Source organism: Diorhabda carinulata, chromosome X (assembly GCF_026250575.1).
Source record: "Diorhabda carinulata isolate Delta chromosome X, icDioCari1.1, whole genome shotgun sequence".
Classification (NCBI taxonomy): Eukaryota; Metazoa; Arthropoda; class Insecta; order Coleoptera; family Chrysomelidae; genus Diorhabda; species Diorhabda carinulata.
This window is the reverse complement of record NC_079472.1, coordinates 59,397,962-59,411,422: the sequence shown is the minus strand read 5'-3', so window position 1 is coordinate 59,411,422 and position 13,461 is coordinate 59,397,962. Positions and strand designations below refer to the sequence as shown.

Genomic DNA, 13,461 nt, shown 5'->3' with positions numbered 1-13,461 from the left:
AAAACTCTATAATGTGTACCGTTTTATGAATATTTTTATTTGAAAATTATGAAGTAATAACCGATGCTGGTACGAAGTATTGATACGGATACATTTGAAAAAATTTGGACTGTTTTCGTTTCTTGTAACTTCACAAAAATGTTTTTCAAAATTAAATAAGTATGGGCACTGAACTATTGGAGGCCTTAGTATAAAACAAGCAACAGTTCGAGTCCCAGAACTTATAAAATAACTACGAAATGTTTTATTTATGGTAAAATTAGTCGATAATCAGTACACCAATGGCGGCCATCGAATTCAATAAATAAATAGAAGGGAATTGTCAATACAGAAAAGTGTCCAAACTTGTATGAGAGAAAACACATGATTGTAGGATCCCCGTTTTTCTCTTGAGCGTTCTGGTTAAAGGCGTTATTCGTTAATATTTGATTTTGAATTTGTGAGGATTTTGAAGCTTTGTGAATACAAAAATTAGTAAAGTAAGTGTTTACGACATTTTTATCAAGTGATGTTATTTTTAACCCAAAGTACAGTTGCGATTTTTGAGTGTGTTGACACTTTGGAACAATCAAATTGACTTTCTAAATTATAACGGTGTTTAAATGTGTTGTATATAATTGCGCATTATTCAAAGAAGGTTTTTTCTTTTCCTACGTAAGTCTGTTTTCGATATTTTTTGCCACAAATATTTCTAACCTTAAAAACGTTCTTACAGTTTCCTTTTTAAACGTTCAGAAAGATTGAAATCCGTCGAGAACAAGTAGATTATGTGGGGATCATTTCCTACCATCAGATTACCAAGATATACCTGGTAGCAAATGAAAAGTCTTATAACTTAATGACGTACCAAGTGTATTTAATTGACAAGACTAATTGTATTAAAAAATTGCTAATACTTGTTTTTTGTAAGTAGATTACTTTTTGCAGTAAGTATAATTGAACATATGAAAATATTCGAAGTTCTTGACGTTTGTGCAATGAGAAAGAATGCGATGGGGATACTACAATATAGCTATTTCAATCGACCTCACTGCCCGTTCCATTTATTTATCGAGTTCGATGCTGGCGGCATAAGAATGTACGCATTTTACAACGTTGCCATTGTCAACTCTAAGCTCACAATGATAATACTATTCTCTCATTACTTGTTTATGAACAACGTTGGATCGCATTTAGTATCATTTTATTAATGGTTATGTGTTTTAGGTCTGCCTGACCACCAATTACTACATATAAGTATTTGAGATAAAATTATTTAGTTTCTTGAAATAAAACAATTCATAAATTAACACTGCGTTGTTTATTAAGTAGTCAATTGAACAATTAGATCAAATTCCACCTTTAATAATAATATTTCTTATTTTTATAGAACTTGAAAGAAAAAACAACAAATGTCAATAATTTTTTAATTTATTGAAATATAATTACACATAAAAGTTTCAAATACAAATTATAATAATACAATATAATACGTAAAAATACAATATATGAATTACAAGCCAAAAAAAAATAATAATCTATTCAATATCATCTGCATCATCACATAGATCCAAATACTCAAGATCACTCGTCATATATCTCTCAGCAGCTGGTGTACCTTCTTTTTCTTTTGTATCATCTTTGGTTTTTTCTGATTCTTTCGCTTCAGTACCATTACCACATTTGCAATTCGAATTCCAGGGGAATCTGCCAGGCCTACCCCATTTTCCTTTTCTAGCCCAAGGTCCAAATTCACCACGAAACCAACCGTGATGATGTGGAGGGTGGTGATGAAAATGATGGTGATGACGTGGAGGAAACGGTCCGAAATTCTCCCAACCTACACACGGTTCGTTATCTCTACTGCAAGATACGTCACATCGTTCTCTACTACAAGATCTACGTGACTTCTTACTCCCATGCTTATAATATCCGTGTCTACTTCTACTTTTACTTCTGGATCTAGAACGACCTCCGCGACTTCTAGATCTGGATTTGCTTCTTGATCTGGAACGACTGGACTCTGATCTAGAGTGTCTGCGTTTTCTTCGACCAAGTTTTGTATTTTCTAAAATACTTGTTACTATTTCAGCGACTTTAGATTGAATCACCCCCTCGAGTTCTTTTGGGATGGCTGCAGAAGCGGTTTTTTGTTTGTCGACCTCCATCTAAAACAATAAAAAAATCACAACTTTTTAACAACAGTTACCTGCAGTTATCACTGAATCACAATCACCGCGCACTATAACACTACTTCAATCGTTGGATCGTACTGATGAACAACGCTGTGCATGTAAACTATTTATACATCGACGTTGCCACAATATTGCACAACATTTCGTCAAGTCGATGACTAAACATAATAGGAATACGATAAAACTGTTTGTGAATCTCGTTTAAACTACATGATATGAAAAAATATTGCGCAATACCGAGTAATTATCTATTGTTGTCGCGTTGATGTTATACTGCATGTTCCATACTTTCATATTACAAAAAATTACTTTGGTTATAAAGGATATCAGCGAACCATACTGAAGCAATTATTTGAAATGAAATTATTTTCAAAAGTTCGTACCAAATATTTTTCTACGTCCGTTATAATATTCACGTTTGTTTTTATTAATTTGCAATCATAAAAAAAGTACTGTAGTTAAAGATTTTACTTTTGAAAATTTATTTTTAAAAAAACTTTATTATTACAATTTATAATTTTACAATTTTCAAGCGAACGAACTTAATTTTACCATTGAGTTAATAAGATTCATTGAATGAATTAGATTCATTTCTCATATTTACGAGGATGTATTGAAAAATTCTTAGCCTACTATAAAACCAAACAAAGTTTCATTGTCAAAATATTTTATTACTCAAGATATTCTCCTCTGAATTGGATACGTTTATTACAGCGAACCTGCAACGTCTCAAGACCTTTAAAAAAAAAGGTTTCTTCTTACCCTCCAAAACAGACATCCACAGTTTTTATTACTTTCTCATTGGAAGAAAATTTACGACCTCTTAAACTTTGTTTCAGTTGAGGAAAGAGATGATAGTCGGACGGAGCCAAATCAGGAATTTTTTGCATGGCAGCATGAGATTTATGTGCAGGGGCGTTGCCATGCAAAAACAAAACACCTTTGGATAGCTTTCCGCGTCTTTTCTCTTTAATTATTTCCCTTAGAATGGTTAGTAATGAAGAGTTATTTCTACCCTAATCCAAAAAATCGATCATGATTTTTCCATCCCATCCCAAAAAACTGAAACAAGAACTTTTCCAGCAGATTTTTGGACTCGAAACTTCTTAGGTCTTGGAGAACCAGAGTATCGCCATTCCATCGATTGTTGCTTTGTTTCTGGATCGAACGCGATGTTTCTACCCTTGCACGCTTTTGGTCAACATTCAAACATTTGGGGATCCATTTTACAGCAAGTTTTCTCATGTCCAACTGACGTAAACTATATGATGAACGCGTTCGTATGAAATATTCAGTACTTCAGATATCCGTTTTAGCCCAATTCGACGATCTGATAAAATTATGTCATGAACTGCATCGATATTTTCGAGGACTGACACAGAAACTGGCCTTCCCGATCGGTCATCATCTTCAATGGAAAATTTACCTCTTTTGAAGCTTGCATTCCAATTTTTCAAGGTCGCATACGAAGGACATTGATCACCAAGGGTGTTAAGAATATCTTCGTAAATCTGCTTACCTCTTAAGCCTTTTAAATACAGGTAGGTGGACATCTCTTTTCTTTTAATTCATTGCGTAACTCTGGTTTACTTTTTTGAAGTCATACTTTACACTGACACTTCTAATAAGTTATTGTTCGTTGCTATGGTAACGCAATATTTTGTTTATGCCTGAAACTTGTCTAGGCTAACTAGATATCAATACATCCTCGTATACTAATAAAATGCTGACAGTTTTTATGTAATTTGATCTTTATACGATTTACTTTTTAGAATGTGCTGGATTTTTCTTCACATAACTTTATAGTGGTTCATTTTTTCACACTTTTGCGTTAACAAAAGTGACTTAACGTGTCATTTTTTAACGCCATTATAAAATTGTTTTATTAAAACAGTGAGCTGCGAAGGCTTTCATTCTTTCTCATATCAATTCGTTTCTTCGATAAACACTTTTATTTCTTGATATCAATACAATTGTGTCTAATTAGAAGGAGTGTAATTTTAGTATTAGTGATGGAAAATAATAATGAAAAAAGTGTACACCAAAAGATGTTGTTGAATTGGCAACTGCAGCTACTATGAATCTTCTCCCAGAAGAATCCAGGGAACAGTATTTAAAGGAATATAATATATTTTTTAGACGACGCCATCTGAAAGTTGTTCGTTCTGTATTCATTTACATACCGAAAGTTGCGTTTTGAGTGTTCCATGTAGTGAAAGTGACAGTTCTGTACTGCAAAACACTTTCGGGACGCTCTGAAGTAGACAACCTTAAATGTAACTCTAGCCACTTCAATGGTGACAATTGACAGTTTCACGTCGATGATTCTGCATAACCTTAAATTTTTAATTTTCTGAAATTATTTGTTTTATCCGAAGTTTTATCTAAATTAATGAATAATAATTAATTATGATAAAAAAGAAAAAAAATGATTATTGACATTGCAAATATCATTAATAATTGTTTAATAAATAAAATGTTCATAATTCTCTATAATTTATTTTCTGTAAGTGAAAAAGTTTTGGATCTTATGCGTCATTTAAAAAATGTTGTGTACGCCGCGGCTGAAATACTATTTTGTTGGACTCGTCCAACTTTATTTATTTGCAAACAGTCTCCTCGTGTGGTTCCAGATATTCTGTTTTCCACATATTTATTTAAACCTTATTTTGCATATTCCTCGTCTTTGCCCACAAGAGACGGAATGAAGAGACCACGTGGAGAGAATGTCAGATGATATGTTAGCAAAGATTGCAAACGAAGAAAAATCGAATACATCACGCACGACCACCACTTACAAGATGGTATGAAAGCTGATCTTTATCATCCAAGCTGCAGCTAGGCAACCATTGATGCAAACACAGGACTAAGTCCTAACGTACCATGAAGATGAAGAAGAAGTTTGGACAATCTTTAGAGTGTAGTTAACACTTTTTTGATTATTGGAGAATGGAACCTCAAATCTAAGTTATGTAAATTACCACTCCTGGGAGCTGTAAAACCTTGAAGTTGGTGGAGTGGCTCAGTAACTTTCTCTCTTCTTGGTGGAGAGGAGTGAGGCTAAGAAACAGCTCAAAAACCCAAAGGATTAAGTGTTGTACGCTGATGCAATGACAATTTGTTGTCCTCCCGGCGTACGACACTCCTGAGGATTGAGGAGGGTGGTTTAGTGGGTGAGAGTCCCACAAAAACTTACAGCATTTGCGTACATGTGCACTCAGTTATGTGAATTAGCTGGAATCTTAATATTTTATAATAAAATTGTACATGAAATAAATATAAATGTAATCTCACTTTGTTAAACACAATTACGGCGTATTCAATTCTTATCAAATATTTGAGATAAAATTATTCTGTTTCGAGACAATGGAAGGTCATAATTATGCAAAATAAATAGTTGGATTTATTACAATTCATCAACTAATCCTCTAATTTACATGAGTAAAATATTGTTAATGATAAAGTTAATTTAGAAAGTGAATCAAATATCAACTTTGTTGGCATTAAAAAATTAAATACCAAATTTCTACAGCTGCCTCCATTGATAAAAAAAATTTATAGAATTAGTATTATTCATCAGTATGCGAAGTGTCAAAAAAACGAATAAAGTGGATTTTATAAAAAAGTTTATATGTAATTGTAATTAATTGCTTAGCAGTATTAACAAAACTTCATCTGCTCTACCGTAGCTTTCAAAGTCAGAAATGTGTTCAAAATATTACTCCACTATCCATGGGTAAATTTCAACATCTTATGAGCTCATTCGGTAAATTTTTTAACTTCCAAACAAGCCGAAGCCTATCAACGATTGTGTGAATAATTTCTTCCCTTACCAAGATCAATTCAATAAATAAATCAACAATAAACAATATTGCATACGATGTAGCTCTACTGATGAAAGTAAAAAAAATATGAATTATTGATTTTGTCACGAAAATAATTAAAACTTGTTTCTATATATCTTATCTGATCTTACAAACATAGTCAAATAATTCTAATAGCAATGTGAACGATGGGATAGATATCGTCCTCCTCCTATCTCCATTATCAACGAAGTTACACCATTTATATTTGATTCAGCAGTTCTTTCCATTCTTTCCTATTCATTGCAATATTTTCGGCATGATACAATCTCATACCTATTAAGGGTTTTAATTGGTCTATTCATCTAGTTGAAGATCTGCCTTTTGGGGGTTTCCTTTCTACTTTCCCTTCTATGATTAACTGCTCCATTGTTCCTGATCTTCCAGCTATATGTCCCAGGTACTGCAGACACATGCGGTTTATTCTGATTAGTAGTCTTGAACGTGGACCTATTTCTTGTAATACGGATACGTTGGTTTCGTGTTATGTCTGTGACATTAGTAAGAGTAGTCCATAAACCCACATTTCTAAACCTCTATTCAGTTGTTTCGTTGCTTTCGTGATAAATTAGTCTTTCCACAATTTATTATCGTATCTCATAGTCTCATAGTTTCGCATAGTTAACCACTTCATAGTCTGCAATTTCTGATGTTTGTGGAGAATTCTTGTCGTGTCTATAAACTATAACTCGCTGACAACAGACAGTCTGGTCATAATTTCTGTTATAGCTGGTATGGTTGGCGCTATGATATTCTGTCTTGCCACTCATCTAGAACCTCTTTCATGACGTATTCGCTATAAACGTTAATTGAGGTAGGTGAAATAATACAACCCTATCTAACTTCTACGACCGTTCCGAATATCTCCGAGTAAAACACGTCGATTCTGACTTTCTCGTTGTTTTTCTGATAGAAGTTGCGCACTAGTTGAATCAGGTATTTAAGACTTTCCATTTCCTCCATTATGGTCCAAACATAACTCCAGTTAACTCAATATCGAACGCTTTTAAATTATCTAGCCTTTTCAAAACGTTGTCTGATATTTAATACTTGTTGCCTAGTTTCCTCTCCTGGTACAAAACCTGCTTGCTCCTATGAAAGCTGTGGTAAAAGACATGGTTTGAGACGCAGGAAAATCATACTAACGTGATATTTTAGAAAAATCGTTGTGTAGTTGTTGCACACCAAGGGGGAATATTGGAATAAACAGCGACTCTCCCCAATTTTAAGACCACTGTCCAGTTTTCCATATAAGAATACAGATTTTGTAAAATATTTCTATTCCCTCCTTGCCTTGCCAGAGTCTTAAAGACCTCTACAGTTATTTGATCTGCACCTGGTGATTTTTTGTTTTGGAGAAGGCTTAAGGCATTTTCAACTTCCGATCTTAGTATATCAGGCTCTTGAGGGGTAGTGTCTTTTGGCAGTTGTTCTGAATTATCTTTGAAGTTTTTGGCGTTGTTTATAATTTCTCCCTCCTCATTTTTCATTTTTTAGATGTCGTACTATGGACAAAAAACGAGACTACAAGAAGCGAATAGACCCCCTTAAGTGCGAGGACGTGGGTGAGGCTTCGCCACTGAATTTGATTTTGTTTTGTGATAAAAAACATACGACGAACATGACACATTAATTATTAAACGAATGCAGTGGTGGCGCAGCTCCTACTTATTTCTCTAATTGCAGACTTTAGAATTTCAATGTGTTCATTGAACACTACTGTAAATAAAACCAAAAATGTGTTCAAAATTTATCTTGGGGTTGATATCGCGTAATTAGGCCACTGATCCAAACAAGATATAATCATTTGGTGGAACTGAGATATTTTCAGTACAAGTTTGATTTGATATATTAATTCACTTTTTTACTAGCCCTGTATTTTAACTAATTTTTCATCGAGATGATCTTGGTAGTTCTTGGAATCCATACATCGCTGGTTTCGTAAACGAATCAATTCACTAGTCGAACTTAAAGAACAATAAAAACTGTTTTTTATATACAGGGTTATTGATTATTGTGATAAAGTTCAGTGTCTCCTTAGTCTTCATATTTTAACATGAATTACGATCATACAGGCTTTTCCAGAATGTTAGGCCATTTCAAAGTTACATTTTTCTAAATAACACAAATCTCCGAATAGAACATAGTCAAAAAAGTTCGTAAAGAAAATTCTCAAAATCTACTTCAGTTAATTCCTGTTGCACGTTAATGTGGTGAAGGTGCATTTTGTTTTTGTCCTTTGCACACCTTAAGGGCCAAGTTCTTGTTCCCTGTACACTCGTGTGTAGGTTTTCAGTGACTGCCAGCGAAACGTTAATATCATTTTCTTCTGCCACAGAAGTTTTTAATTGTTCACGCTTTTCATAATTAACTGAGCCACCAAAAAATGTACCGGACCATCAAATCAAAAAAAGAATATACCACATGTCAAATATCAATTTGAGCCGACTCACCATTAATTGTTGAATGATTGGATATAGGTACATAATCATTTTTTTGTACAGAAAAATCAAAATATCTCAAGAACTAATAATTCAAGATACAGGGAATGCTCGATAAGAAAAATGTGTTGGTAGTAATTCTCGATACTCATATAAAATTTCATTTGAAAAAATCGAGAAAATAATGTATAAGTATTTGGATTCACCATGTATCAGATTGAATGGATATTAACGAAATTATTAATTTTTCAGAATGAAGTGTGAAGAGTGAACTTTATCACATTAATCAATCACCCTATATACAAGAATTAGAGATGGTATAGTAGATTGAGGAATCCCCCGAAAATATTTAATTTGCATTTGCTGTGTCTAGGTTATATTCAATTTTACTTTGTCGTTAGATCGAGCCTTTTAGCAAAACTTATTTCGTGGTTTTTTTTTATTTATAACCCGATCTGAGGCTCCTTTCAATTTTTTTTTCTCAAAAATATATGAAAGCATTCTGATCCCAAGCAAAATGTTCCGTTATGCAAAATTATTTCAATATATTGCGTTCCAGAAATATAAATTCCAGATTATATAAATAATTATGTTCAAAAAGCAGGTCTCGCCCTGGATTACTATCTTGTATGTTTTTACATGTAGACAAAAGATTTATCATAGTAAATAATCAAGTCGTCGGATTAGTTTTAACAAATTTTAAATTGAAGACTAATTGAATTACTAACAATATTTACAATTCACATGTTAATTAAAACACCTGGAAGAACCAGGATTGGACTGACTAAATTTACTTGTTATATTAACGGAGGGTAATTAAGAAATTCAAGGATGCTGTTGTCCTTTTTGAAATAGAGCTCACTGGTAAGATGGACGGTGATCACAAAATTTGAAATTCGGCTAATTCCAATTGTTTCTATCATTAAAGAAGAAAATATGTTTTGTTTCAATACCCAGAAGTATATGGTTCAGCGATGTTCAATACACTTTTTATAAAAGTCGTCATTATTGGAAAATCTTTGATCGTCTATTTTTTCATGTTTGGGAACAGAAAATAATCCAAGGTGGCTAAATATGGCGAATGAGGTTGTAATTCAATTTAATGTGTGAGCTGGTGCATTATATTGATAAAACAACAATTTCTTCTTAACCAAATGCGGTCATTTTTGCTTGATGTCTTCGCTCAAATGTTGCAATAAGTTCACATAATACTCGAAGTTAATAGTTTTTTCCTTTTTAGAGATAACCAATGGAAATGATCCCAGGCGCATTTCCTGTAGATGGAACGATTCTTTGGAGCCGATTCTCCCTTTTCAGTCCATTGTTTTGATTGTTTTATCCTTCGGCTGAAACATCTTCACGATCCATTGAAAACGATCATTATTAATGGTCGCCAAACAAATACTAAACAACGTGACGCCTTAAAACTTGTTACATATGTAACTACCGCCATCTCTAGGTCAGGCCAGATACTTCCGGAACCATCCTCGTACTTCGATTACTAAATACAAAAGGAAGCTGCAGTACTCAATGAATTTGTAAATATAGGAAAGTTATAGGACCATATAATATAAATAATGAAAAAAAAAACGTGTTAGAAGATGTGTATGGTAATAGAAAGACATGTCAGTAAAGTTCTTTTGGATATAAGGAAGGTGAAAGGGCAAATTAAAAATAAAATGTTAGTCAGTCACAACGGATTTGAAAAAAAATGATTGAAGATTGAAGAAGAACAGAGTACCTAAGCTGATAATAAATGAAGACATAAAAAATTACAAATTATAACTTTGAATTATGAGCTTTTAGCCAAGAATGTAGTTCGACAGTATTAATTTTGAAAAGCTAGTGATATAGTACCGCGTCTCTAAAATTACAATTATAGATTATTAAACATTGGGCACACCCGTCTCTGGATATTTGTGTGTTAAGTAGATTCATTTATAGCGTCAAACATAGCATTTGAATATGCGTAATCAATCACTAAAATTTCATTATACACTGAAGTATAACCTAGAGTGTTATTATTTAGAAAAGAAAACATTAAGGATCAGTTTACTCTAATATTTTCTTGAATTCTAGGTCAAATTTAAAGCTTCTCTGTTAAATATACGTCGCTGAGGTAAATTAGTAGAATCCTTATAGATCCTGTATTTATTTAATCAGTCGAATAGTGCGTTATCTGATGAATACATATTGAAATTTCTTGTAAACTTTTCTTAAATATGCAAACTGGCAGTTTATATAACAGTTTACAATAAATCGAACTGAAAAGAAAATATATATCGTCGCTTAAGAAAGGTTACATAGAAAAAAAAAATATGGAAAAAGCTCAACTTGCCACTGCGTACAAAAAAAATGAAGAACGGTTTGCACTAAGAAAGCGATTAATTGAGTGAGTAAATTTTTAACGTTGCTTCCGTTATTTTTATTACAATTTATAGAAAGATTTTCTAATACTAGTACATATATTTTATTTTCCGAGAATTTTCCACTCGTTTTCAGTTCGGTTCTGGAATAAATCCCGACTATTTAAATTTAGTTGGTACTTGAAACCACTGAATTATCACCAACTAGACAAGTTGACAAACAGTGACAGATCCGTTTTGGTGCTTGTAAATGCAATCAAACTGATGTAAACCTCAACTAATTGAAATTTAATATTTTCAGTAAATTGAATGTCCATCTGACAAACTTTAATTACTCGCAACCCATTTCAACCATTACATTTACACATTACAGGACACTGAAAGCTGTTAATAAGAAAATAAGTTCATTAACCCCTGTCATATTTCAAATACAATTTCAATGCAACAATTTGATTTTTATTTTGGAACTATGGACAGGATCAGTCAGTTATATTTGTATTTTGTAATTATTTAATTTAGCTCCCAAAAAATTGTAAATAAAGCTTTATAAATTTGGTTTATATTTTCTAGATTGCTAAAAACTTTTGCTATAGTGTTTTTCAGTGCTAGTTTTATTCATTAAGTTCGCTAGATTTTCATTCTCCAACGTGGCTATTAAATAACGAGACTGGTTACGAAAAAGAAATGTTTCAAACCAAATATTTTTCTAACCTTTTAAAGAAATCTGAGCAGAACCATTGACGCAAGAGCTTTTGGTCAGGAGATAGATTTTTTGGAACCAAATTCTCACAGATTTTTTCATGTATAATTCCTCGAATACAATTTTTCTAGCCGTTTCTTTATCGGTGTTTACAGCCTCGACAATCATCCGGATACTAATTCGACGATCTGCACGCACAATTTGGTTGATTTTGGTCACTGTTTCCGGATTTGAAACAGTCACAGGACGACCTTGGCGCTGGTCATCTTCAGTGCTGTCTCGGCCATCACTAAAGCGCGCACGAAATAGTAAATTTTTCTCCATATGCCTCTTGGAACACTTTATAGATACCAAACGCACTCTAGGCACGCAATCTCGTTATTTAATAGCCACACCTCGTATTTAAAAAGGTGAATCAACTATATACCAAAAGTTCTTTGTAAGCAATACTCTGTGAATAGCCCCGTATCTTTTAGTTAAAAAAATTAAATTTAAAACACATTATAGCGAATAATAATATAGGGAATAATGCAAAAAACAGATACTGGTAATGACAAAATTGAAAAAGTAAATTATGAGCATATGCGAGAAGTACCTGACCCAACAAACAAAACACATAAATTTTGGAAATTTTTCAACGTAATCTCCTTTTAGCTCCATAAGCTTTTCACAGCGATGTTCAATAAGTTCGTTTCCCTTTTTATAATAAGAGTCGTCAAGCTTCTCAAAATAGCCATTAACTGTCCACAACATCTGTTCGTTGTTGGAAAATCGTTGACAACCGAGCCAAATTTGGGTACAAAAAATAATCAGGGGGATCTAAATATTGCGAATAGAGGGCATGAGATAGCAATTCAAACTTTAATTAATCAATTTTGGCCATTGCAATAACAGATGTATAAACTGGTGCAATGTCTTGATAAAAAACTTCCTTCTTAGCTAAATGCGGCCGTTTTTGCTTGATTTCTTCGTTCAAACGTTGCAATAAGTTCACATAATACTCGCCGTTGATAGTTTTTCCTTTTTCAAGATTGTCAATGGCCCTGACCTTGCAGATGGAACGTACTTTGCCTTTTTGGAGCCGCTTTTCTCTTTTTAGTCCATTGTTTTGATTGTGTTTTTGTTTCACGTCTCTATTTTTATTACATTGTGAGCAAACACGGCACCCATCTTGTGGAGGGCATTTTCCTGTCCAAATTTTCAGTAAACATGCGATGTACCACACTTTTGAAATTGTTATTATGTCTACTAGCTGGCGCACTTTCAATCATCGATCATCCAGTATCGCTTTGTGCATTTTCTTCAATATTTCGGGAATCGATATCTCATTTGATGGACCATTTTGATGTTGATCCTCGCAGGTCGTACTTTTTCGTCGCGTCTTGAAACTTGAGACATATGTGGTATCGATTGTTTATTTTTTAGTACAGTGGTATTCTTCAAGCAATTACCGCCATCTCTAGGTCAGGCCAGGTACTTCTGGAACCATCCTCGAAAGGGACTGCAATGTGCAATCAGAATTTTTGGTTTTTCTTCTTTCTTCGCCATTTATAGCTTTAATTTTGTATTCTGCTCAAAATACTTTCTAATTTTATATTTTTATAGTCACCATTGTTTGTTTTCGTCTTCATTGATTTTTGCAGATTACTCCCTAAATATTTTTTTCGATCTTCTCTCATCTTTATGTCTTCTATTTTCTTCTTGTCTATTTGTACTGTTCTCTGATACTTCATTGCTTGCTTATGACAACTGTGGATTGTATATTCGATAATTGGTGTTTACTTCGAAAGTCTTCAGCTTTCTTTAGACTATTTTGGCAGTTTTTGTGATGATGTCGATCCAGTATACAGCATTTTTAAATGTTGTTCTCATTTCTTCATCTTTCTCAGTATTTTCCATTAAAATATTTTCTTTTTC

General features: G+C 33.1%; 1 protein-coding gene across 1 annotated transcript; it reads right to left on the bottom strand.

Moving 5' to 3' along the window:
* Nucleotides 1-1,392: 1,392 nt before the first annotated feature.
* On the bottom strand, nucleotides 1,393-2,259 carry LOC130901539 (arginine/serine-rich protein 1-like). Its single transcript, XM_057812992.1, has 2 exons — nucleotides 2,189-2,259; nucleotides 1,393-2,147 (listed from the first exon to the last, which is right to left on the bottom strand). Exon 2 carries the CDS (start codon nucleotides 2,145-2,147, stop codon nucleotides 1,518-1,520), a length of 630 nt encoding a protein of 209 aa, XP_057668975.1. The 5' UTR covers nucleotides 2,189-2,259; the 3' UTR covers nucleotides 1,393-1,517.
* Nucleotides 2,260-13,461: the final 11,202 nt, after the last annotated feature.

What these genes read in the sequence shown, in the direction of transcription:
- LOC130901539 (XM_057812992.1), bottom strand. Translation starts at nt 2,147, where the DNA reads ATGGAGGTCGACAAACAAAAAACCGCTTCTGCAGCCATCCCAAAAGAA.